Below are 26739 nucleotides of genomic sequence, written 5' to 3'. Positions count from 1 at the left end.
TTCTGAGAAGCGCCACTTCATCACTCTGAAGTAGTTTCTATTCTGTCATATTCTGCCACCGGCTGATACGTACTATGATAGGTGGGGTATATGCTACATAAGAGCTTCTCAATATTTACCTTAACAAAAAACATTATCTCCCTCTAAGTACAGAAATCGCATCGGTTCGCTCAGCTTGTAGTCTCCGAAGCTCTGTTTTCATTATAATTCTGATTCTGGTGGTAGAAGGGGTCATCGGAGTGATGCTTTGAGTAACGCTTCATGATCGGCACTCAAGCTTAAGCAGATTTCGAGAGGGCTGCGCCATTGTCCGCCACTCTACATGGAAGGATTCGATTAATTCATTTTGTGTTCAATTCACCACAACTCGTCAATAGTGGAGCTATCGGGATCATTTGCAGATTATGGCTCCACCGGTGCCATTGTGTGCAATGATAAGAATGGATCGTTTACTGTAGACATGTGGCGACAGCCAATAGGATGTCTATTGAAGATGCATGCACTCTATAATGTCGTCGCGCATTAGGGCATGGCGTATTCGGCTAGAATCGTTTCGGATCTTCGAGAGTATAGAACGGGTCACAAGATGGAAGACACTAACGGAATGTAGCTCTGGCTAACTGAATTTTATCTGGCCTTCTAAAGTAGCACCGTAAACAGCACGGGCATAGTATCTTAGCCCTGCTCAGCTGGTCCTGGCTAAGGCCCGCAACAATTGAACTTCAGCTTAGTTTTTTTTCCGCTTTGGACCGATCGTGATCACACTCCGGACGTGATCGCAGTGAACTGATCGGATATCGAACCAGCGAGCGCTGTCTCTCTCTGTGTGTTCGGCGAATCACATGCGTTTGTGTTTTTCCCGTCTCAGCTTAAATCACGGACATGCAAGGATTACAAACGGGGGGTGACTGTGGAGTCGCTTTTCAAATCAGTATCAGCTGCTGAGGAATCTGCGGGTCCATGCGAACAGATGGAGCTCGGTGTGCGTATCGACTTTGATTCAAAAGGAATAGTTTAGATGTCCTAATATGCACGTGCCGACCCTGCCTATTATTCATTCCAGTGTCTCGTTTCGAAGACAATGGTATAATTATGCATTAAATGCGTTCAAATACCACCGACATATTGATTCGGATTGCACATTAGGCGTACTTCAGTGAATGAGGATAGGCTTGAAAGCAAGAAGATAACGGGATACAGCGTACAAAGTACTAATCTGTTAACACATGTTCTCTCGTGTTTCATATTCTTTAAATAACTTTATTTTCAAAAAGCAGTTTCGATTCTTGTACTACTACGATGTCTAGCGGCATCGTAGCAGACTCGAACAGAAAGTTGGCTGTTGAAGTTGAGCCTTGCGGCGCCATGACGATCTTAAGCGTTCGCTTAAAGTAAGCCGTAGGGCACGTAACATAAACCGAGGACCACCTTAACGCTAGGCGCCTGTCACCAGCTTTTAGACAATGACAGCAGTCGTTGATAAAGTGGTGTGAACGCATTACTGAGCATTAGGATCTCCGCAGCGCCGGTGTTCGAGTGTCGCTTGTACTGCCGCTTGGTTACTGTTAGTACTGATCTAACCAAGAGACGATAACAATGACGAATGTGGGCACATTCGTGAGCACAGGGCGTTCTTACCCTGTGGGGTCAGAGCCGTTCTTGTCGCGACTTCTGCTCCTTCTGTTATTATTCAAGTGTGAGATCGCGTACGGCGTTGAATCCTCCTACAGAATTTCGGGTAAAAGACCTGACTTGATTTGTGTCGCGGCTGCTGCTGTTGGCGCCATTTTTGCGTTACGTTGTTACCACCAACATTTACGCTGATCATAAGTGAGCCTCCTCTGCCCCACCTGCTGTCGAGGGGGCAGTCTTCACCGTCCTGTGAAATGATAACAAGGAGTAACTTTAGCAGAGCTAAGTTGGAAACAGGGCAGGCTGAAAGTTTAGCTTGATTTTGCTAATAAACCTCTCATACCCTAGTCTACTGAAAGAATAGGTACTATGTGACGGACGACGCTGCCCATGCTGGTAAGGAGATCGCATCGATGACCACGCAGTCACAGGGGAAATAGGGTAGATTGCAGTGGTGGCTTTAGAAGCATAATAATAGAGAAATATACGCGCATAGCATTATGTACTATAATAGACGACGCGATGTAGTTTTGTAGCTTTCCTCAGCAACTGAGCTGACCGTGGCCGCCAGGGCGTGCAGTTGATGCCAGTGCGCGGAACATAAACATCTAAATACGTCGAAATTATGGAAACGGCTGGCGTCATAAAGATAAGTACAGGAAGTTTGAGTTGGTTGTTAGAAAATGTGCCTCGATGTTGGATTAAGATAGTAGCTCATTTCTTGGACTAGCAAAAATTACAAAGATTCAAGTGAGTCTCGTGGGAAACAGGTCTGAATAAGAAAACTATAATGTTTCAATCATTACTTAAGGAATCATTTTGACATTTTGTAGTGGATATTGACATGCGAGCAAATATCAGCAAATCAGTACCTTCATTTTTTTCACCGCAGCTTTTCAATTGAACAGTATACTCTGACGAAACCGAATGCTATTCTACTTCATATCACATCCTACTTTGGGAAAATCTCGGTACTCAGCCCTGACACCGCGTCAGCCGGGCAGCGAGAACAGACATCTGAGCCACAGCAGCAGCAGCAGCTACCTAGCTGCCGGCCGGGCTGGCAGGTGCCCGACAAATAAACAGGCCCAGCTGGCCGAGTTTGCCCCGATGAAAGCGTCAAACTAAATCATCAAGTAATTTTCCCATTATGAACGATCAAACGAAGATGGAAATCACGCGAAATCTGCTTAATAATTTCATTTTTCTCTACCTGATCCATCGCCCTTTTTGCACCATTTGTCTGACAGTAACATCTCAGTGGGCAGTTTCTCTTAATCCGCGTTTCCGACTTTGTCGCCCGAAACCCAGCATTCGCCGCTGTCGGCTTGGATGGTTCATCAAGATCCGAGCTCGTTTGGTTTGGTGTTTACTACTGCTGCTAAATCAAGCAATTTAGCAATACATCAACGGCTACCTGGCGTATCTGCAGCACCTATTATCTCCGCTTTGATCGCACTGAACGCGGATCAAAAGAAACAGGGGGGCACCTAATGTGCCGATGTCGACAGACGTGCCTGCATTGTACCAAATAGGGCGAATAAGGTGACATATATAATAATCACAGTAATAGAAACAGAAGATTTTTTAATTACTGACAACAAAGACAGCTCCGCTGGTCAGCGGCGCCGCCTGTAGATGTCAGCCCAAAAAAAAACGTATTTTGACGTCCAGTAGAGACATCACGCGTTGTGAGCACGCAATTCGACGTAAGATACTTATTTTCGATAACGTTTATTACAGAGATATACACGTGCAAAAGAAAATAAGTTGACCATCGGGTACTGAAAATTTCGATTTGCTTATTAATATAATCATTATAGTATCATTAGAAGACTGATCGCTCTGTATCGCCGCATATCACGAAAATGGGGAAGACACTGCTTGATTCGTATCGCATACTGCTGCGGTCGATGTCTTTGTGCGGCATGTCCGTAGTAAGTTAGGACGATGTTTAGCGGCTCGTTTGCTATAACAGGCATCCTGCCATTATTGACAGCAGAGGAAAGCCAGCGTAATCTATAACGAAACCATAGTTTTCTCATGGGGGAAGCTGAAATGCGGAGAGGGGAGAGGGGTAATGTTAAAGCTTAAGTTCTATCCACTCAGATTCAACGCAATCGGCAGAGTGTTGAACGTCTCTATCTCACTGTTAATTTATGAACACACAAGAAAATTCTGAACGACCCCTAATGGCCAGTGCCATTCATGGCGACGTTTGTTCATCGCACGCAACTAAATGCTAGATACTTTGCGTATCTTTGGTGGCTTTACGTATGGGCTAGTCGCTTCGTTGGCGAAGCAGCCAGCCTGTTCACCCATGCGTTGAAATCTACCCCAATCCATAACGCTCTGAAGAATCGAAGGGGCCGCGTATTCGGCGCAGTGGCACCAATGTGAAAAAAGGCCTAGCGTTCACCGACGTCAGAACGGTTGACAACATAGACTTCGCTTGGTGATGCCTCTGCCACGAGTTTTCGGTTCACTCCGTCATTTTCGACGCAGCGTTTTCATCGTCACAATTACATCATCGTCGGATCAACATCACGACTACTGGTACCATGTAGCAACCCTTTAAATAATACCGGGTTTTCGATCAGACTGGCCGATATCGACGGGTTAGCATGTCCGTGGCCAAGTAGTCTGCACATTTTCCTGCCGCCTAGGCTGTCATACACTGAGCGCTTGCTTGGCTGACGACGCTGGTCGCTCCGTATCGCACTTCTCTGATGAGATCGGCGATCTTCTTGAATGAACGACTATTTGAAAAATCCCATTGCCGCTAACGGCTATTGACTGCGGACGTCGCTGCTCCGCCACAGACGGCCGGTCCAGTGTAGCCGTGAGATGCCGTCGACCTGATGACATTCGCTGTTCGATAGAGTGAAACACAGTATCGTCGGTAAATTGGAAACAGACACCGTGACTTAGCACTGAATGCGCAGCCACTTCGGCACTCGACCCGCTGTGCGTGGCTATTATAACAACAACAGCAACAACATCAACAATAAGAGGAATACAAGCATTGGTTTGGTAGTTCCAGTTTCAGCGACCGCCGCCGTCAGAGTAACTGTTCACTGGCTGACGCGGCTCAAACAGTAAACGTAACTAAGTGGAACCGCCGTTCAGGGGGTTTGTCATACACGTGTACGCACGCACGCAGAGTCGACGCGCCCGCCTAGTCTGTAGTTGGCTGTAATCTTTATGTTGGTCGAGTCCTAGTCCATTCATTTCCTCTTTGCCTTCAAGGATTAAGAAAAAACAGAACGATACATGCATGGTATACGTACACATGTGTACCTGACGCCTACATGTTAAAGCTGCAGTACTGATTACTCCTCTGCCTATGACTGTTGTTGTCCAATACTGGTACATTAAGTTGTTGTTGTTAGATACGGTGAGCCTGACGTCTTGTATATGGCGCATGAATATTCCATTATGTGCAATGACGATTCGCAGTTGGTGCTACCTAACCGGACCAGCAAAGCCCACTGTTGTGTCGAAGGGTGCAAGAGGAGACAATCAAAAAGCTGTCTGCTACATGTGTATTATTTCATACAACACTACCCAACTTCTTTGCGTCGGTGTGCATCTTCACGACGTGAAGTTCCTGCCCCCCTGTGTGCACAGTACTTGTGTTCATGCGACTGTCCTGTAACACGAACGGCCTATACATACATAGAAAAGCTACGCTAGGACAAACGGCAACGCTCTCATTGCCTGCTGGAAATGGTTGGTCGCAGCAGCACAGTAGTGATAGAGATGTGAATTTTAGCATATACTTCATAGAATTCGACATTACATTTTGTAGAAGTGGGCATGGAACAGTACGAATGATCGAATAGTTTGCTGACAAAAGCACATCGTCGTCGTCGTTTGTTTTTTGTTTGTGTTTACACTTAAGCCACCGCTTTATGATATGCGCAGTCAATAACTGGGTATATTCGGTGCCTCGGCTCATACATTTCACATTGTAATTTCTCGTCTTTCCTCTTTTTTTGTTCTTCCTTCGTGATTAGCGACGTCGCGTCTAAGCGCCAGAGGTCGTAAGCGAGCATTGTCTTCATCGCCGTATTCGGAGGCGTTTGACGTCAACTCAATGATCCGATTCAGCCCTAATCAGCTCGTATCGTTCATGAACAGCCCCCGAACGGGCTCGTACGGTCACCTATCAGCAGGCACCCTCAGTCCCCTGCATCAGCAGTTATTACAGCGGCACTATCCACACCATCCGGTTGCAACTGCCCTAGCGCCGCCGGTTCCTGGAACGACGGACCTCGGGACGGTAAGTAATTATCAATATCAGTATTACTGTCAATCATCAACGTGCGTGAACTACAAGTAAAAGGTACATATCGACATGTCAAGCGTGGTACTAATTATAATAACCATATATTAGGGTAAATGGCAGCCCTAATTTGACGAATTCGCAGAAGCATCTTTCTTCATGACGCTCTTGTTTATGTATATATATGTACATAAACATATATATATATATAAGCACATAAAAGAGTATTTATAGAAAACGTTATATGACATTTTATAAATATGACGGCCTTCTCGATGTTAATCCCATCTTAATCGGGTTCCGAATCTAAATTGACCTTTTAATTAGCACACCTTGATCTTCGATCTTATCTCTAGCATCTGTACATCACATGAGACCGCGTGTGATTTAATATGCATAAACCGCTGTCTATCATCTCGCAGGAACGCCTGTCTGTATCTTTCCTTGTTATGTTCATGCGTTTTTCTAATGTTTCTACTCCTTTGAGTTGTACGATCGTTTGTATAACAACCCAAATTACATTACCCCCAATCTGCTACTGGTTTGTTGTTCGTTCTGAACAGCCAGTCAATAATGGCTAGGTATTCGTAATATAACAGGATTGCCTACTTCGACTTGAGTAATTGAGACGAAATGACAAGAGTGCCAGGGTGACGAAGCAGACAACTCCGAGTGGATCTCGAGCTAAGTTGACGGGGCTTGGATCGGCCGGCTCTTCTTGCACCCGTAACAGCAGTTTCGGCTGTTGAAGCCATAGATAATGGCGTGATCTTTCGTCCACGTTGAGATTTTTTCCGCTGCTCTATTGCTCCCTGCCCCGTCTTTCGTTCGCCACTCTCACCCAATTGACATCCTTATCGCGTTCCTGAAATGCATAGACAGGCTTGGAAATTTCTTTCGAAAATTGTTTCCAAATTAGCTGCTTGTTAAGAACAAAATCAAGAATCGCAGCATAACCAGCAGAGGCCTGTTTTTTGTCGACGCCTTCTGTGTGAGTGTGCACATATTTATACATATTGACCTAATGTATAGTTAGATGGGAGCAGGAAGCTATTTAATTGGACGGGTCAGTTAAAGCGATGTAAAAGTTCAATTAACAGTCTAGTGCATCAAAAATAAATACGGTTTTGACGGCAAAAGCGGGTTCGCAAAAAAAGCTGCAGGCCGATTAATCCGTGCGCATATTTATATTGTATAGGAATACCGTTACAGTGGGGCTCTTACCATGGCCATAACAGATGGACAGCAACGAATGAGGTAGCAAGCACATCCTGATGAGAACCAGGGCGACCGACCGATCGTACTCTGTTATTGATTTTAGAGCGGCCAAAAGTGCGCCAGCGTCATGGGGAATTGGCAAGTGCAGGTACGTTAGCGAAGACAATGATGGACGCGATTTAGACCGCGCGCGATCCATCTCCTCCATTCTCGTTGACAGTGTCTGACACGTCTCATTCTATCCTCTTCGCAACCTGCTTATATGTTCGACTGCTTGACTTTGCTAAAGGCAGTTGTAGATACACCAGTCGGTCGTTGTCATCTCTTGCGTCACTTACACATGTCTTTTCCGAGTTGAGTGTGTATATATTTGAAGAATATCGTCGTTGAATTGTCCCGCCAGCGACGGTACCTGGAGAATTAAGTCGAATCGGACCGAAACAGAATGACTAGTGGTGAACTGGGAAGCCCGAAGACCAGCAGCGACGGCAAAGGCAATAACGGTCGCCGAAAACCGGACCAGAACGGGCGACGAGCCAGCATTTTTACCTTGACGCTGTCAGTCTCTGAATCTATGTTGTTTGCCCTTTGGTTCAGCGTTGGCATTCGATAATGAAGACATTCTCTGCTATTTCGTTGGATGCAGCATTACTCTTGGCTATGTCCGATTTTTCCCCTATTTTTGCTTCTACTCGCCACTATCGGCTCGTCTCTCGCGCTACCGCTTCGAAGCTTCGTTATTGATCACGAACGAACCGCGTCCTATAGATAGGCTGTGGACGTGGCCGGTGCCGGACGAAGACAATTGCGAAGATGATGCCGCTGACGACGTCGAGGCGCAGTGTCAAAATACCTATACACTGACACACACACGTACATATATCTATGCCCGTCCGCAACAAAACATTGATAAACAGATATACAGGCGGCCCTCAGAGGCGACCAAAGCTCGGCTGGTTTTAGCTGCTGCGTTGGACTGATGTTTGTACGAAGTGTATTTTGCTTGCTTCGCTTCGTATGTACAGCCAAATGTAAGAAACATAGCGTATGTTGGTCGGGCGGTCTGCGATCGGACGATTAGCGATTGGCGGCTTTCGAAATTACGACAATAGTCCTTTTCTGTTGGAGGAGTTTTGAGAAGTAGCTCTTGTGAGGCGCTGCTCGCCTCGAAGATGCAGAAGGAATTTACCGGAAACGGAGGAACGAGCGGGTGCAGTTGTGTAGAATATGCGGTTACGTAATGCGAGTGGAACATCTAGGACGAAGCTGGAAGGGTTGAAGTTTTGTCCTGAACATGCGAGAGACGGCCGCCAAGTGTTGCCCTGTATTCTTACGCTGGCTTAATATGTTACGTCTTCATACATCTAGCCAGAGCAAGCCCCAACTTAGGCCAATACATGGCTAATCAAATGGGCGACAAGATACCAAATATTGGGAGAATATAGTGTGCATATTTGCGACTGATGGACGTACCTAACATATCAATTCAATTGGGGTACAAGTCAGTAAGAACGATACTTATTTGATTTTTCAAGGGCGGATTGACGAACATTAGCCCCGATACGCATCCGCACTATAACTATGTATGATACGGATCGTTCATTGATATAGGTCTTGGTCGATCAGTTAATTGTATCAATGTAGATATACAGTTTCCACCTCCTTCGTGCTAAATTTCCTGTAGATTCTTCAGGCTCTTGTGCAGTTATCGTTAAGAACTTCCACGCTTTAGATTGCTTAATAGTACACCCCTTTTATTGACAAAGACTGCCTAATATATTAACTTCATTAACAGCTATCACTAGACTCAGTGTTATGTATGAGATATTTCACGCTCTTCTCTCCCGACCTTTTTACTACGGCCTATTTGTCCGTTTCTAGGTAGGTGTAAATAGCTTCCTCCGTTATACATGAAGAGGATGTACGGCGTCTATACTTGTTCAAAGTAACACATACACATAGCCAACAAGCGCTTTGACACAGACGAAGATACTCAATGTCACGGCGACCTTCTCTACCGCACTCTTGAATCTGCCTATCATATTCAGATCGTCTATCATTCGGTAGCAGAAGCCACCAGATGATTGTAGTTCAAAGAATTCGTCCTTCTCTCTTTTGCTAGGCCTGCTTTAGGTCGAAGGCGGCAAATTCTGGCACGTTGGTAATAAAGAAGTTATTGAACAAGTCTACGATCGCTACGCAATGTCAGCGGACTCTTCTAGATGGCCGAATTTAAGAGGCAGTTCAATGGCGGTACGCAGAATTCCACTATCGCAGAACAATCCGTTCTGTGTAATGCTACCGAATACATTTCGTTCGTGCATATCAATAGCCAATACAGGCATCCACAATTTTCAAGATTTGATCACCACGTAGTGTGCCTCGATATACGATAAGGAAATTCTACAGAGGTCAGACAACAGGCTTAATCGCTGGCCGCTTTAGCCTGTGCTATCGCTTACCTACTTTTAGGCTCCTTGTTTAGCCCTCTTGGGCGAATTAAAATCCTTCGGTTGGATCGTTGGATCTTACGCTTATAACAGTTATGTTCGTACACGATCCGCTATACTTGTGAGCATATTGTTTTACTATATTCTTTTGTATGTATGTGTATATTCATACATGCTAGTTGATCGACCGGTAGGCAATAGCCGGGTTGAATCTACACGGGAGATTGAAGTTGCCGACGTGAATTTTAATCAGGCGCTTGCGCCGCTTGTGCCCCTATTACGGCGACCGCTTCTGCTGCCGTGAAATAAACATGTGTAACCGCGTAGGTTGTTGGCTGGCTGACTTTTCTATTTCCTCGCTCGCTGTTGTTCCTCGGCTCACCGCCTGAAGCCACTGCAACTCGGTACCTCATAATAGTCTGCGCAGCCTAAGAGAGCTTATATAGAAAAAATGTAAGATAGGGTGTATATGTTATTGAGAGACGGAGAGAACAAGCCAAAGCTTCATCCATCGTCGCTCTTCAGCGATGTTCGTCCCAAAAACATCTTAGCTTTCAGTCCTTCTTTGGACTTTCATCCTGTCTTTTTTCATTGGTCCTTTTTTTCGTTGACTTACTGCTCGTTACTATTTCGTTCCTACCTTTAAGAGCAGCAACGTCATCGCCGTTCTCGTAATGGGCTGCTGTTGTCCTGGTCGTCGTGATTGAGACGTGAGGCGTTCCGTGAAGTCTAAGATGAAGTCATTTTCGGCACCAGCAGCAGCGTCCTGATCGCCGGTTGCCGGACGCAGCGGCCGCCGCGATTGCCGTCGCTGGTTCTGGCCGACCCAATCTCGTCCATAACCTCTTTGGGTAACAGAAACGGACCCGCTCAGGCCGAGGCCGCGTTTGCTCCGGTGCGCGGTACTCTTTGGAGGCTCTTCACGTCGCCTTATTTTTGTTGCCTGCCCGCCTCTGTATTTCTATTTCTACTGTGGTCTTTAGTCGGCTGATCAGACAGACAGGCAGGCAAACAGCCCATGCTGCTGTTTCTGCGTGGTTTTTTCTCCTCATCTTGTTCTTTTTGGCCCGCGCTGGCGGCTTGCGAGCGTTCTCCGTAAATGACTTCGCATCCCGCCCTGAAGATCGTGAAGCTATCTAATACTATCCGTTTGCGTGTGTGAGCGTTTCGTCGCTCATGCGTTGAGAGTGAGGCTATCCACACACACACACGCGTGCACATACACACAGCCATACATTATATGTACGCATGTACGAAAACATACCTACACACTTACATATCTCAGCCTATATGGATATCCATTTATCCTCACGAGTCAGCGAGAGCAGGAGCAGTAGTCGAAGCCTATGTGGAGGAAGCGGACGCGCGCGAAGGGATTCACTGTTCACTCTGATTCTGTGTCTTCCTACCAGATGGCATCACGACTAGTAGTAGTAATGGCTGCCAGCACTACAGGGCTACGAGGGTCTTAGTAACCATGAGGTTTTCGAAGCCATTCTTTGCCCGATCCGAAATCTCTACGCAAAAGCTCTCCGCTAAAGCTGTTGCCCGGACAGTTGTCCTTTAGCTAAGGACTGTTGTACCTCATGTTGTTGTTGTTGTTGTTATTATTATTACTTCAACATAGCTCTTACCTTCAATTTCTTATGTAGTCGCGTCAGATGTCTTCATTTTTTCCCGTCGTTTTTCTTATATCCACGCCGCAGGCCTCCAGCTGACCGACACAATGATGGTAGCGACATTACTATTTGCCTGAAATCTACTGCTTCGATGTTAGTCTGTTGTTGCGGCCGCTGCCGTTTTTGCGGCTTCCTCTGCTGCTGCCGTTGTCTGCACCGCCGCCAACGATAACTATGATCAACCCGCTCAGCACTTTCACCCGTGGCGACTGTTGACACTGATTGCTTTTTTCGGCCTCCTTCGACGCTCCTGCCGGTATTACTGTGACCAAAGCGATGAGGTGATACCAAAAGCAAAGCAGGCTAACGCTAGGGTGTTACCTGACGCTGTTTGCCTGGTCGTATGCGATCTCGGCGAGACATCTTTATTATCATCGTCGTCTGTACCGCTTCATTTTGATTATTTATGTTGCTTCATTTTTTTGCTCTGATATTTGTGTGTAGTGTCATTGGTGTTATTACGGCTTCGTTTCTGACTTTGTACGCCAATTGTTGTCGATTTGGCTCGCTTATTGAGTGTCCATTTGCTTTTTCTGGGTGGCCAATTGTAGCAGCTGCCAACTGTGGCTTATATTCACATGATAATATAGCAGGCTGAAAGTCCACTAAAGCTTGATGTAAGGGAGTGACTGAGCTGCCAGATCAGTGCAAATACGTACATATTCAATCAGCAGTGTCTTTAAACATGAAGGGACCTACCATTTAATAGCTAGCGCAATAAGGATGACAACCCGGTAGGACTCAATTGATATGAAGCCGAAAACGAACCTTATCTTGGCGCTATTTTGCTTGTTTGGCCTTGACAAAATTCTTACTAGTACCATTGTTGTTACACTTACCGCGTCGACTGCTACGACGACAATGGTCAACAGATAGGTTGGCAAGGGGTTACCGTCGTCAATAAGTTGACAATTCCAGTGTACTGTTTATCCCGAGTAGCTGCCAAAGGCCGTGGATTTTGCAGCATTTAACGTATGGCTAAGCTCTACATATCTATGTATCGTGGTAGCTTGCTATTGGTGTCGTTATTCTATACAGAACCGTAGCGTGCGGTATTCGCAATACATGATGGACTTTGTCGAACTGTTACACGTAGGCGCCCAGGAAGGCACGAGATAGAGAGCAAAAAGCTGAGAGTAGAGTAAACCAAGAAACCTCTTCGCCCCTAGCAACGGTCCTGCTGTGACGTGGTCTGCGGGTACCACATGTGCAGGTAACGAAGAAGGAAACAAAGCAGCAAGTAACAGCCTTGAAAAGCAAATGGAGTACCTACATACATTGCGTTTGTATTGTTGTCATGTGTCTCGTACGACTGACTGCACGATACACCCGCCGCGAGATGCACCATAGATATTGTATCAGCTTAGAAATGTCGCCGGTGGCTTTAAGTAACGTCCACCTTCTTCTCGTGTTTCTTTTTGCGTTACTTGTCATTCCGAGCCCGCAGCAACCACAGTAGACGCCTCACCAATTTCGACATCTAACATCTAAATTATGATACACATAGGATAGCTATTTTTAGGCTCTGCGTAACAAAGGTGATGGAGCCCGCTGTACTATAGGTACTGCCTAAGTAGCGTCCGGCGCTACTCGGGGGTTATGCAGCACGGTGCCACATCGTGCCACGCCTTCCTGGAGGACTTCAAAGAAGTACACCATAGTCAAATCAACTATAGAGCTACAGGAGTTCGTCGGCAGGCGATCTCCACTCGTTGTATGTTCGTGTCCGGTCCGATTCAAGCGAGTGATGTTGATTGAACGAACACCCGTTGCAGTAGCTAGCAACGAAGCGAACGCGCGATATCTCGCCTTACCTGTCTCCAGACAAACGCTGTAGGGAGGAAATAGTCAACTGAATATCACTAGCTACAGCTTCGTGTATACTGCTTTACCTCTTTCTCTGTCCTAGCGTTTCTATGTGGCAGAGTTACTAGCAATCGTTGCAGTACGTCTACATTGGTGAAGACTATGATTCTTTTCAAGTTCCTTTTCTGCCACGGCCTTTTATTGCCTTCTAGTTGTATTCATTCGCATTTGTGCTAAGGTGCCATTGTAGTTACTGAGAACTTGGGCGCAGGCCTTCTCTACCGGCGTCTAATGACCAGCGGAGCGCCATTATGCTCTCGAGTCTTGACGCCTTTTTGCATTCGTCCTCGTTTCGCGCGACGTAGAAGATATACAGCCCCTTCTCTTAGATCGCACCTCGCTCATCAATAGATATTGAAACTCTGTACTCGTGAACTTCGCACACTTTTGTGCTACATTTAGATATATGCGCGAGCGTGACGTGTGAATGAGCATGACACTGCATCCTGAAGACGAAGGATTTGGAGATCGAAAGGAGAAAGCCAGCAAAGGTATCGCAAACCAGCAGGACACCCCATTCTGTACTAAATATAGCCAATCTAAAGAGCAGACGAAAAACACGAAGGCATTGTGGTGAGGAACTAGCTAGACAAGGCTAACGCAAGCGATAGCGATTCTGTCCGTTATGTGAAAGAAAGCTAACCAAGTGAATTCTGAGGCTGATGATGCCGACCTATAACGTTTCAATATTACATATATAAATGTATTTGTCATTGTGCAGTAAGTCTTTGTAAATAAACACACATATGTAGTTGTTCGCGGATGATTTATGGCGTCGGCGACTTCGCATAAAGAACCAAACAATGATCGATTATACGCTTTCTGCAGCTACAGTGATACAGCCGTATCACCTTTCTAACTGCGTGTGATACGATCGAAAGGCAGACACGATAAGCAATCTGATCAAATGCAAAAGCCACTGATCCTTGGTCATAGAAAAATTTCATTTGGGACAAGAGCGGGAGAAGAATGATTCTATCTGAGTGCACAAGAATCTCTACAGCTCCAGCATCTCTGGCAGCGTCTACTAGGACAGACTCCTTGGGATTGGCTGCTTGTGGATGCTGACAACTCGAGCGGAATCATGTCTTTGGCGGCGACAGTAAAGGCGAAGTCATTACCTTCTAAATCCAATGCGTGTCTCGATCATGGCGTCTGATGTACTTCCACAGTAAATCTGAGACGGACAAGGAGCAACACGATCTCGAGGAGGCGTTGATTGAGATAAACGCCATGAACGAAGCATCGAGCAATCACGTCATTTGACTCGGAGGACTGTGGCGGCTGAAGTTTGCGTCTGCTCACCTCACACTCGGATCCTCATGATAGTCGTTCCGAAAGTCGGAACACAAGCAGAATCTGGTGGAAAGAACTTGTATATGTACTCACTGCACATTAACGAAACTACATATAACGTGTGATCCATTCATATCTCACGACTTATCTGGTATTATTTCACGTTACGACACAAATTAATGAAAACGCAGCGTAAAATCATTTAGACATGCTTTTTTCAGCTGTATAATGCAGACATATGTATTTGCAAATATGAACACGCGTCTACGCAAACAACCGATGCGAGCCTATCTTTGAAACGTTACCCTCTCGAGGCACTGAAGGCCAAGAATCCAGCACGCCTAGTCAAAGTATCTACATACGCTTGGGTAACACAAGGATGCTGTGGGCTGCTGCACCTCGCGATTAGCGACGATACCCCAGCAGTGGCGGGGTTCACCCCTTCTAGATATGTTTATTATGTCCACCAAGTTTTTAGTATCTATAGAAACCTATTCAGAAGCCAACTACAGAAGTCGGCCATTTGAAGCGTAACGCAACCAGAAAATGTACGTCGTAGAAACTTCGCTCAGCGACCGACAGCCCTCACTAGTGATGGTGGCGGCAAATTTGACCTGCAGAAGAAGTAGCTAACGCATCAGTCTCTTTATTTTGTTTTGGTCGTAAATGCGGTTTTATGGATTTTCCTGCGCTTGATGGACTATTGCTTTTACGGCTACAGAGGCTTGCAGCCGTTACTGCTGCCGCTGCCACTGCCGATATTCCTGGCTCACTGGTGCTCGAACCGGTGGAGTCTTAAGCTTCTCTCCCTGGACTTTTCTATTTTTTTTGCTTGCCAACATTTTACCGCCGGTAGCCAATGGTGTTGGTTGAGGCGGCAGCGCTGCAGACGGACCTCTGTGAAAAAGACAGTAAACTTTCGTTTCTGCTGTTCAGGCCATTGCCGTATCTGCGATTGATATTACTGCTGCTGCTGCTGCTGCTGCTGCTGCCATTGCCGCTGTTAGCTAATCTGCTGCTGAGTCGCCCGTACTACTACGTTTTGGGCGCGCCCGAACCGGACTACCGCACAAATCAGTAGCCGTGTTCGATTTTGTGGCTCACTTGTACAACGAACGGCAGCGAAGTTTACCTCAATCGCTCACCCAGTTAGGACACAGTTTACCACATACTTGAGTTTGTGGCCAAGCTTAGAAGACTGGTGGCTTTTGGTAGCTGTGAATCGCAATAAGCCAATGGTATCAGATAATACTTATCAGCACCCAGCAGTTTTACGATGCTCCCAACCCCTTGAGATGGTGACGACCTCTGGCGACCCCTTTTTGTAGCTGGCCTTTCTGACAGAGTTGCGCCTCTACTATGAATATGCTGGCAATACCGTGACGATCGATTTTTTTAAGCTCGGTTTTCGCGCAGAGTGAACATTCGTGCTTTTTTTTTTCCGGTAATGTACGATGGGTTTGTATAGCATAAAGAGAAACGCAACATTTCTATGCCTATGAAGCGGCAATTTGTACTCCTAAGAAAGGGGAATTGCCCCTGATGCTTCATATTGAGCAAAACAATTATTATAGAGTATTTTAGATATAAATCGTTAAATCGCATTCAGCTGAAGTATATGTGAGTGGCAGATAGTTTGAAGTTCGTGAAAACCTAAAAACGTTGCCAAGTCGTGCAACAGCCTCTGGTCTCCAGCTGGGAGCTTCAGATAACTAACCGAGTACCGTATAGACTTATACTCACAACGACAGTAACATTTCAACATGCGAACCCGCAGGAGAAAGTAATTTAGGTTAATGGAAATTGATAAAGGTTACCGTATAGGCTGTTGGCACATGTTTACTAATGGAATACGACCGTCTGTTACTAAGTTCATTGCGATTCGACAATAACTTCTATTCTATGTAAATAGTCCAGTTGTAACTTTTTGGATAAGTCGAGCACCCTAAAATTCAGAAATATAACACATACATAAATAAATACGCTCCTTTTGGTCGTCTTCAAAAACGTCGGGTCAAAAACGTTTGGCCGTTTCACGAAAACAATGGTCTTTTATGGTGAATTTGTTGCTTGTAATCCTGGCTTTCCTCAAATGTAAGTCGCACCATGTCGGGTGTTACTATATGGGTATCCGCCCCATTTCGAATATATCCCTACGGAAATTAGCTTTGCTGAATGTGCTCTCTTCTGTTTGAACAGAAGCTAATGTAGAACGATCGTGCCCCTATTGTCTATAAACATATTTAGCAGAACCAATGACTTTCACCGGAACTTCTGCAGATAGCAGACGTGGTGTAAAAACGGGCGATAGAAAGTAACTACGGCAGTATGGCGTGTCTGATTTCAACTACATCGACCCCCTGCTTTCAACCTATTCATATTCCCTTTTCCTCTACTGAATTAGTTTCGTTTGGGAACGCGTTCCCGGATAAACGTCTCACCGTTTCCTATTCTCCAACGCGGAAGTACGCCTACCTTTTTACCTGATTTTCGCAAATTGTCGATGTGTCTATGTTGTGGCAATAGTTGTAGTAGAGACAGCTGCGTCTAAGACAGCCATTCATGGAAAAGATTTTCCACACTTAGGCCTTCCGAATCGACCAGCGCTTTTGGAATGATTGCAGACATAGGTTGACACTGCTGGTTCGAGGCGATCATTTCCGGCGAGAAAGCGGAACTATATTTCTGTACACTAAATTACCGGTGCCGACAGACAGGCGTCGCTCTTCGACGATCTTCAGACCTGCCGCTTACTACGTATTAGACTGCTGTTGATTATCATCCGACATTGAAGTTCATTCCTGTTAACAGACGAAACAACACCCAATAGACGATACCAGAACAAGATCACCCAAAACATGCAAGCTTACATTCATTATTTTTTGTGTTCGATTCACGTCTCACGATTTCTTACGTGACACACTATCTGCAATTAGCAAACGCTGACACATCAGCATATGTAAATAGTTTACGCTATAAGGACCGGCTAATTTCTTCAAGAGGATCTTACAGTATCCGATCATAGTAGCGTCTTCAGGCTTTATTTCTCCAGGATCTTCTCTCCTTTTTTTTTTCGCGTACAGCCGAAAGTAGCAAATTGATCCTTGTTCATGACACGCCTCGGCTCTAGCATCCGAACAAATACGCCCGTTCGGCGTTCATCTTGCGATCGATCTATATGGCTATCACCAACCAGAATCACGTGAACGTTGGCTAACTAAGTAAATTGGCGAAATCTCGTCGAAATCTTCCTTAACATGTATACCCACACTAGCAGCAGGGCTGGTATCGCTGCCACGCCACCTAAGTGAAGACATCTTTGTCGACAGTAGCGTGGGGGACACACAACAACCAGAGTAGAGATGCCTAAGTAATCGGCCGCCTGCCTACCTGCTCGGCATTGCCCGCTGCTCGCCAGCATTTCTGACTATAGCCACCATTATAGATCTCTGAGCAACTCACAAAGGACGGCTGATAGTAGAGCAGGCATAACGAAGCAAGCTGGTACTGTTCCTGTTACCAGAGATGTTAAAGACGCGGCGAGTCTCAAGACTCTAGCGACAAAGTAAGTCAGCGACTCAACGATAGAGGAAAGAAAAGGCTCGGAAGATACGGCGATAGTGCGCAGCACAAATACGCTGCCGCGGATAGAAAAGTTTCCTTTCATTCCATTGCTTCGACAAGCAGCACTGCCAAAACCGCGGAGGTTGATGGTGATGATGATGAAGTTGGTGCTGGCAAAAAAAAAGAAAACGAAGCAGAACGAAGAAGGCCTCCCGCTGGTGCACCACCCGGTGAGGCATCGACGAAAAGCCACTCCGAAGAGCGGCTTCAGCTCTCGGCGGCTGAATCGGTCGCACTTCGATAGCTAGATGCAGGAAGGAAACTGGACTATCAGCATCGGCAGCATCAGCCAATCTCGACGCATTCTCGTGCATTCGTGGACAGCGACGAATCTACCGACGCAAAGCTGGTCACGGTCAAGACGCTGCCGACCCCCTTCGTGGCCTGCATTGTACATATATGTGTATAGTGTGGCTGAAAACGACATTGTGGAATAAAACAATTTCACCACATCGCACGCGCTCCTCGAAGAACACATTTAATATAGAGGGTCGCCGAAGCAACAGTGAAAGAAACCGCTGGGGGAGACGAAAGAGGCGGACCAATATTTGTATGGCTATTTGCTTTTTCAAAGGTTGTCGCTTCCTCCGGCTGAGCTGCCGCCATAGCCACGGCACCGAAGTTCGTTGTTCAGGTCGATTCGGTGACGTCGATTTCGTGGTCCTATTTACTCGTTTTTGTGTACAGTAAAATTCTTTGATGATGCTGAGAAACGGAATTGGTTCTTTGCTATTGGGTGCTGGGAGTTGAAGGGAGGTTGCAGCGATCCGTTCTCGGCTGTTTGACCGATGGAACAATGCATCGAATGCAGTTTCGAAAGACGAGCGATACGAGAGGAACTGTGGGTCCTTCCTCGCAAAGGTACGGTTCGGAGCTATCGGGGACAGTTGAACTTGAGTTGGGTGGGGTAAACTGGGTTTTCGAACGCGAAGTGAAGAAGCAGCAGAATAAAACTGGGTCGATGCATATAGACTTCACTGGAACGCATGGATCATCGGGCGAAGCAATCATCTGCCTATATTGTTCCGGGACGGCACCGTTAAGCGAATTCGTATTAATTGCCATACCTAAGTCCATTTTCGACAAGAAGATGAGATTTAAGAAACAACTAAACAGAGGCATAGAAGTTAAGCAAATATTGGTGAGCCGACTTCAAAGCTCGATGAATGAACTACAGAAACTGGTAGCGAACAAAAGTTACAGAATAATGGGCACATCAATGCGTATATATACCTATATTAAGAAAGGAGAGCCATCAACATTATCTGGGGGTTCGCTGTAGGAAATTGCGGGCGTATAGTAACTTACACTACCCATAAAGTGCGCATGAAATGGAGCTCATCATGTCCTACATTGAAAGCTTTTATTAGAAGTGATTAGACGGATCCTATATTAAAAAAAAAAAAAAAAAAAAAAAGCAAGCGTATTTTTGCCTGATCATTGTGATAGTATCGGAAATCCGTATCAGTGCTCGCATGCCTGCGGATGTGTATCGAACAAATAAGATGTGTATACGACCAATACAAACAGATACAATGGCTTTTCATGAATGGCGAGAACTTAGAAACGGGAAAAAAGCTCTAGCTTATACAACGTATCCTAATCTTTTCGCCCTTGCAGGATGTGGTTTCGAGTACGAACGTTGAAATCAAGACCGAGATCAAGGAAGAGTCGAAGGATGATTCGGACGAGCCGGACTTCGTCGAAACGAATTGCCACTGGGGGGAGTGCACCATTCAATTTGACACGCAACAACAACTGGCAAGTAACGGGCAATGGCTTTATTGGAAACAGCGATTTAGAAACTAGACAAACTGATATTCCAGAAGACTTTTTCCAATGACAGACTGGCTAATTGCAAACGAAAGTAGACAGATTGGAAACATTGATTGAAAAGGACCGTATGGCCCCAACACTAAGACTATTTCCATACTCTTGCGTTTTTCGCTGTCCTATTTGCTGTCTACGTTGCTATACGTTTGACGGTCGCGGGGTTATCACGGAAGATGTGGACGTCCGCTAGTCCGTTAAACGACTCTCTTCTGCCATTAGGTTGAGATCCATTAGCGTCGAGGTTGATCGATTTAGCTGGTAGACGTTTTGCCCGAGTCTATAGTGGCTATCTAGGAGAAACACATTTACTAGAATAAATATCTGCTAGTAGTCGCAATATAGTATGGCATTGTGGATCGAAATGCCGATCGATCTTCTTCCTTGAGTCGATGCCGGTTGCGCCGTATTAAATGGATTATTGTAGTCGATGAGGTTAATTGTTAAGCGTGGACGACGCTCAATGCGACGAGCTAGCCGCTGCCGTCGCTTTTCGGGGGTCTCGGGATTCGAATTTTGTGAAAGGGTGCTGCCGCCCGCGCGGTGCCAGCCGCTGGAGTGCCGCCACAGAAGTGAGCGGGGCGCTCGCTCTGCCTCCTTATTCAATTCGATACCACTACCCAGAGACATTTGCATCAACAGCGAAAATGAAGACAGCGAAAACTCTACCACTGTGTCATGTATCATAGAATCAGCACCCGCTACTGCCGACGCCGCCATCATCGTTGAGGAAGAATGGACCGCCAGACAGCTTTCTATGCATAGAACTTGATGGCTGAGGAGTCAGCAAATCTAATGCGACCGTAATCGAATCTCAACCTAACCTGTCGTGGCTCGCTTCTTCGCCGCGAAATAATAGCCGCTCTGGCAGTGCGGCACCAAGCTCATCCGCTGTTCTACCGGCTATTTTGAACACTTCAAGCGTTGTATGCGGGTTTCTTGCAGGCGGCGATGGACTTTTTGAACGCGCGCGGTGAATCGTTTACTTCGGCTAGTCCGTCTCTTTGTAAACTTACCTGAATATTGCCTGCATTGGTTTTCTTGATCCACATCCTAGAAGCAGGTTTTTTTTCTTTAGATATACGAAGGGCGGGATATAGAAGACAGAATTACCGGATCAACCGTTCTGTTCCGTGTAGTAATATGTCTAAGTCTGCTATATCTCGGCGTGTGTGTATGTATGCTTATGCGTTAAGTTCCTCTCTCTTGATATATATATATATATATATATATATATATATATATAGAGAGAGAGAGAGAGAGAGAGAGAGAGAGAAAATATCAGGATTTATGGAAAACTTTCCTTCAATGCATGTAGGGTGTACAGGTAGTGGTCTGGTCGCTGCAAGATCTAATTAACGGAAAGATGAAGATGACACTGATCGAACGTTCAAGTTCCATAAACTCAATAAATAAGCAAGCGCCAACTCAAATATACAAAGACAGGTAGAAGGAGGCTCTGCTCTTCTCAACTACGAGACTATATTGCGTCGCCAGTCACCCAGCGGTTTGCGCTTGTGCGACCTTCCTTTGTCTGCCCAGTACCAACCTTTCGTTTGTTTCCTCTGTGTGGTGCAGTATCGCACCCTCGATATCTCTGTCTCCTGAACCTTTAGCCAGCATCCAACAAGACTCGAGCACCGATATAACAGCGGATAAGCACCTTCTTCCTCTAGATATATATATAGAATCTTCGTGATCATTTGTGGACTAGCCGTTCCTTTCCATTGAGATAAGCACAATACTAGAAACGCATCGGCACAATATCAGAGCAGTGAAGCCGCCTTAGCAGTCTTATTTTCAACAATTGAATCATCGTTCAGCAGATCTAGCTCGCGCCTTTATTCGACCCGTTGGGTTTTCGAGATTGGCTTCGATGGCTGCATAGCTGCCGATAGCGTTATTCAAGTCGAACATCATGAATAATGTAAAAGATGCCAGTCGTAGCTGAAGATGCAGATTCTATAGCGAGATTCGTTAGTTAAATCTTATCTCTGGATTCGAACAATTGATCAGTATTTTTATTCATATTTAGGTTAGTTATGCATGGTTATGGGATTACGTTGACTGTTGAAACCACTGTAATTTGTAATACGAAGGCTCTAATAAGGAAGGACCAGTTTGACGAAATATAGTGCAACTTGTTTGGACAGCTCGATTGATAAATAGGATATTCTAAACGTTCGTGTCGCTAATTTGATCTGATCGAACCTTGTCTCAGTCTAACGAAAACGTTGCTTTCTTGTCTTCATGTTTCCCATCTTCCTAGGTGGACCATCTACAAAAGGATCACATACAGACTAACAAGAAGGCCTACGTTTGCCGATGGCAGGAGTGCTCCCGCGAAGAAAAACCGTTTAAGGCCATGTACATGCTTGTCGTGCATATGCGTCGTCACACGGGCGAGAAACCCAACAAGTGCACGTTCGAGGGCTGTCAAAAAGCCTACTCGAGACTGGAAAATCTCAAAACACATCTCAGGTAAGAGTCGGGATAAAACATTTAATACGAAATTTCTATGAAGCGTTCTCATGGGGAAACGAGTCGAACGTAGCCCATTCCCCTTCTCTTGTCTCCTTGTTTCAGGCCGGTACTAGTACTAGCGTGAAGGGACTTACCATAATCAACATGTTTACTTATCAAGTTTTCGTTATTGCGATTTGCGCTTTGTTCTTAGTTTAGGCTAACTCTAACTTGCTAAGTTGACAAAGCGAGCCTTGGGTGGCACGAGATTGTGATAACAGTATTCGATATGCATAGCCAACATCGTTTTGTACGTGCGACGTGAAGACAGGCCCAGTTTTATTGCGCCCAGTCTTAACCAGATAGTTAGTTCTACTTATCTGTTTGGCACTTTCTTCTATTTATCACGAACCAGGATAATGGAATGGATAGTCGAAGCATTTCTTAGGTCACAGAAGAGCTGATTATGTCCAAGTACGGATTCGCAGCTTTCGTTCGACTTTACTCCCAGCAGTCTTTCGGTACCTATCCAACGGATGACGACACCGACCAGTTTTGTTTTTCACGCTATCACCGTTAGAAGCGCGTTCAGTAACGATGAAGACGATCGTGAATTCAGTCATCCCGTATCGGCTCGCGACTGTCGAGTTACTGATATTAGTGGTTACTGGTAACACGAAGTGTTTAGCTAATTTGTATGGCGACGCGCGACGACATCTACGAACAGCCTCTAATCATTAAATGGCATCAAACGTATTATACGCTGTGTGTGAGAAAACAATTACTGACGCTTATTTTGTTCGTTAGACATCGTCAGGCGCATGAAAAGAATAATGGATAGACGCCGGCTTCGATAGAGACCGTCACCGGAATATTTGAGAGCCATCTTCTTGTCCATTCAAAAACATGCCTAGTTTAATATACTGTTTGCTTGCATAGTCCCGTTCCATAGAAACGCGTGGATTTTTCTTTTAGCTGTCATAGAAACGTTCATTACGGCGTTGGGTTATGGCTAATCCCAACGCACGCAAGCCAGTAATCTCAATGGTCTCAACATACATATTTGATTGTTTCGTGAGCTACCTTTGTGTCAGCACTGCTGTTACTAGTGGCTTCGATTGGCCTGTATAAACCCGTTCAATTATCGTTTTATTAGACTTTTGTGAGAAGAGTCTTATTTGAAACACTGATAACACTGCTGGCCGTAGTTCTCATCCTCGGCCCCACTACACGAGCAAAGGAAAAACGCTGATCTATTGCGTGTTTTCTCATTCCTAAGGCATTCATGTACAGGATGTATGATACGCGTCTCCCAGATAAATATGGCATTTTCTGAAAGACAGGCGCACGCATCAGGCTCTGGGCAAATGTCTTTCGAGGAGAACCCACAGATGCGTTCCATAGACGTAGCCGTATTCTCGATAAGACAAATATCCTATGAGTCTTTCTGAATGGTCGATTACGTGCGAGAAAAAAGATGAGCTTCTTTTCGTTCGTATAGCATACGCACTAATATATGTGTCAGTTATGGCGATATTACCCCAAACCAATAAATTTAACTCAATAAACGACAAGAAAGAGGAAATGCACCTGGCAACAAAAGGCTCTCCTGAACCATCTAGCCTTGTTAGACATCATCGTCAAAGATTTCGACCTCGCGAAGAAATCGCCAACTGAAGCGCTATGGTGAGCGTTTTATCTACTTCGATGTATGTAGCCGCAGTCGTAAGATGAACCGACGCCACACGTCCAGCGGATTGGCCTGCAGTGAACTTTGGCTACAAGGAACTTGTCAGTGGCCATATTGCTGCTGCTGCTGCTGCTGCTGTTGTTGTTGTTGATGCTCCTGTTACTTTTCCTCTGCATTTGCTACTATCACCTTTGATGCTCTTATTTCTCGCGTCGGCACCTTTCGTCGTTGTTTCAGTCGTCTTTTTTTTCTACCGTTCGCTGATTCAGTGGCGATTTCGTATATGTAAGTGCGTATCCGTGAGTCTGTGAGACCCTCGGTTCGTCTTTGAGTGTGCTATTCGTTCGAGCGTCGTCTATCTGTTCCGATGTGGCGCCTCCTCTGAATCCATCTTCATCATTCTTGATGAATGTTGCTACCAGGAAAAGTTTCACACTTCGCCAGCATGTCATCTTTGCCGCCGCCACCACTGTGCCGTTCGCACTACTATGTAACTCGTGTACAGACAGTCGCCTACCCAAGTTCACAAATGCACAAACAAATAGACAAACACGCCGACGTATAGACACACATGCACACATGTTGGATCTTGTTGTACGACATCAAAAGTAGCAGTAGAGTAGAAAGCGACGTGGGAGCGAGTAAGAAGTGGAGAAGGAATCCACTATACAAATAGAAGAATACCCACATCGATTAGGAAGACCCAATAGTAGAACGTTGCCAAGGTGACCGAGCGAAACATAAAGGAACACAACGTATGATCACACTGACAAAGCGGCCGCTGAAGCCGAAAGGAATCGTCGCGGCAAAGGCAATAGCAGTGCCTTCCTTTCCGCTGTTATTGGTTATTTCGCTCCTCTTTTTTTGCCGCCCTCTCCCATTTTGTGATTTTCGGCTGTTTTTTTTTTTTTTTTTTTTTTTGTTGAGCTTTTATGTGTGCGGTTTTTCTGGTCTTTTCTACGGATTGGCTCTCTCTGGCTGTTCTGACGATGCTTCGAAAAGTGGCATCGTACGCTCGCTGACTCTATGATGTAGCAATCTCCAGAGTTTCGTGTGGGGACTTGGATGTGAATGGTATAGACAAATACCACTTTGTAGCAATTACTGTCAAGAGGTTTGTGATTCTTTTTAAAAGGGACAGATGCCTGTTTTGATAATGATGGTGACAACTACGACTCGAATACTCGTCATACTAGTTGGCTAAGATTCTGGTGATGAAATTCGCCCGAGCTGTAAATCGTGCCCGTGAACTCTGCTGCGTATAAAGGCGACCTTGAAGAAGACCTTTCTATTGTTGCTATGAAGTTGTCTATACAAGAACCTTTGATTGCGACTTATGTCCTCAGTCGGCCTGTCGATGTCTTATGATTGAACGTATTCGGATTGAGCTCAATTGATAGACAAGCAAAACAGGAAGAAACTAAAGAAGAATCAAAAGATGATGCCGCCATCCCAAGCTGCACCGGACAGAATTATGTGTAACCGGAATATCTATGGTGTATTGCTATGACGAAGTCCCGCTAAACCACCAATATCAAATCCGTTCGCAAAGTTGTCCTGATGCCCAATTGTTTAAGGAGAAGTCTCTGCAGTTGACGACATGATAATTTTCACCCGCTAGCTGGCTTATTTGCTGGCATTACTTTGCTATTCCTTAACGGCACTTGTTGTTGTGGGATCAGTGTTCTGTCGTTGCTGACAGAAAATACACACCCGTAGAAATGCGATATGTTTAGCTCTTTTTTTTTTTTTTTTTCATATCTTACCTCTGTCTTCCTTTGTCCCTGGCAGCGCAAAGTTTCTACGTACATACGAGCTGACACTAACGATGGCAAATCTTAAACGAATCTGCCGTTATATCCTAACAAGTGCCAGCCAATTCTACACTCCAATGCCACTTTTCTATCGATTAATGATCTTGCCGACAACAGTTCTTTACAGTCACTACCGCGCTCTGATCCAGCGCGTCAGACTAAAAGGCCGCATTTGAGATCACTTGAGTAGTAATAAAGGTATTCGTTTACTCACTTTACCAATACGTCCCGATGTGAAAAGCTAATTGAACTAGTTCGGTCATGGTCAGGACAGCGCATGTGGCTGTGATCGTCTCAGGACACGATTATCATCAACGCTTCTTATCGACCTTCTTTCTCCCTTTCGTTGGATGTGTTCCCTTACAAACTTCTAAATATATACTCAGGACAAAGAGCCTTGTCCATTGAGTGGGCCCGGTAAAGCGAACTTTCCGTGTCACTGCAACTGGTGCACACTGAGCCACTAATGTAAGCAACGCGACAGACCGGCACAGATTGCATGCGGCTAGTGAATGAGGCATGTGGGTATTTAGATATGCTGCGGTCTGCTTCGTTCCGACAAGTCTGAGTTCAGTTTCCTCGCACTTCGTCCGGAAAACCAAACAGGACCATCCGGAGGAAGAACAGGCGCCCAGGGGAAGATATGGGGAAGGGACAAAGGAGCATCATCGTCCAGTGAAACGTAACAGGGCAAGGCACGTGAATAGTGTCGTTGATCAGATCGCCAGTCGTTTGATCGAGCGGACGCCGACAAGTACTACTAGATATAACCTAGAAAAAGATTTATTGTTGTACGGCTCCTTATCTCGGAGGGGTTAGGATTGTATGGGAAGTGCCAACTCAGACTTGGTAGGCTGAGTGGACGGCTGGTCAATCAAGCAGAAAAGAC

The 26739-nt window shown here is 45.5% G+C and overlaps 1 protein-coding gene and 1 long non-coding RNA gene across 7 annotated transcripts in view; one reads left to right on the top strand and one right to left on the bottom strand.

Moving 5' to 3' along the window:
• ci (transcriptional activator cubitus interruptus) overlaps positions 1-26739 on the top strand; it is a 71622-nt gene that overhangs the window by 25985 nt on the left and 18898 nt on the right. For 5 of the 6 annotated variants that reach the window (XM_022806703.2, XM_022806701.2, XM_022806698.2 and 2 more), the window contains 3 exons: positions 5652-5917; positions 19674-19814; positions 22153-22364. In XM_022806703.2, the coding sequence (XP_022662438.1) occupies positions 5652-5917; positions 19674-19814; positions 22153-22364 (619 nt within the window). The remainder of the gene's footprint in view (positions 1-5651; positions 5918-19673; positions 19815-22152; positions 22365-26739) is intronic. The other variant, XM_022806702.2, reaches the window with a different exon arrangement.
• Positions 5815-8570, bottom strand: LOC111250894 (uncharacterized). Its single transcript, XR_002673556.2, has 3 exons — positions 7145-8570; positions 6530-6785; positions 5815-5894 (listed from the first exon to the last, which is right to left on the bottom strand). It is a non-coding gene; the product is annotated as an uncharacterized LOC111250894 (long non-coding RNA).

Source organism: Varroa destructor, unplaced genomic scaffold, assembly GCF_002443255.2.
Source record: "Varroa destructor unplaced genomic scaffold, Vdes_3.0 BEIS01000005.1, whole genome shotgun sequence".
NCBI lineage: Eukaryota > Metazoa > Arthropoda > Arachnida > Mesostigmata > Varroidae > Varroa > Varroa destructor.
Note: the sequence above shows the minus strand (reverse complement) of the source record. Positions and strands in the feature narration are given on the sequence as shown.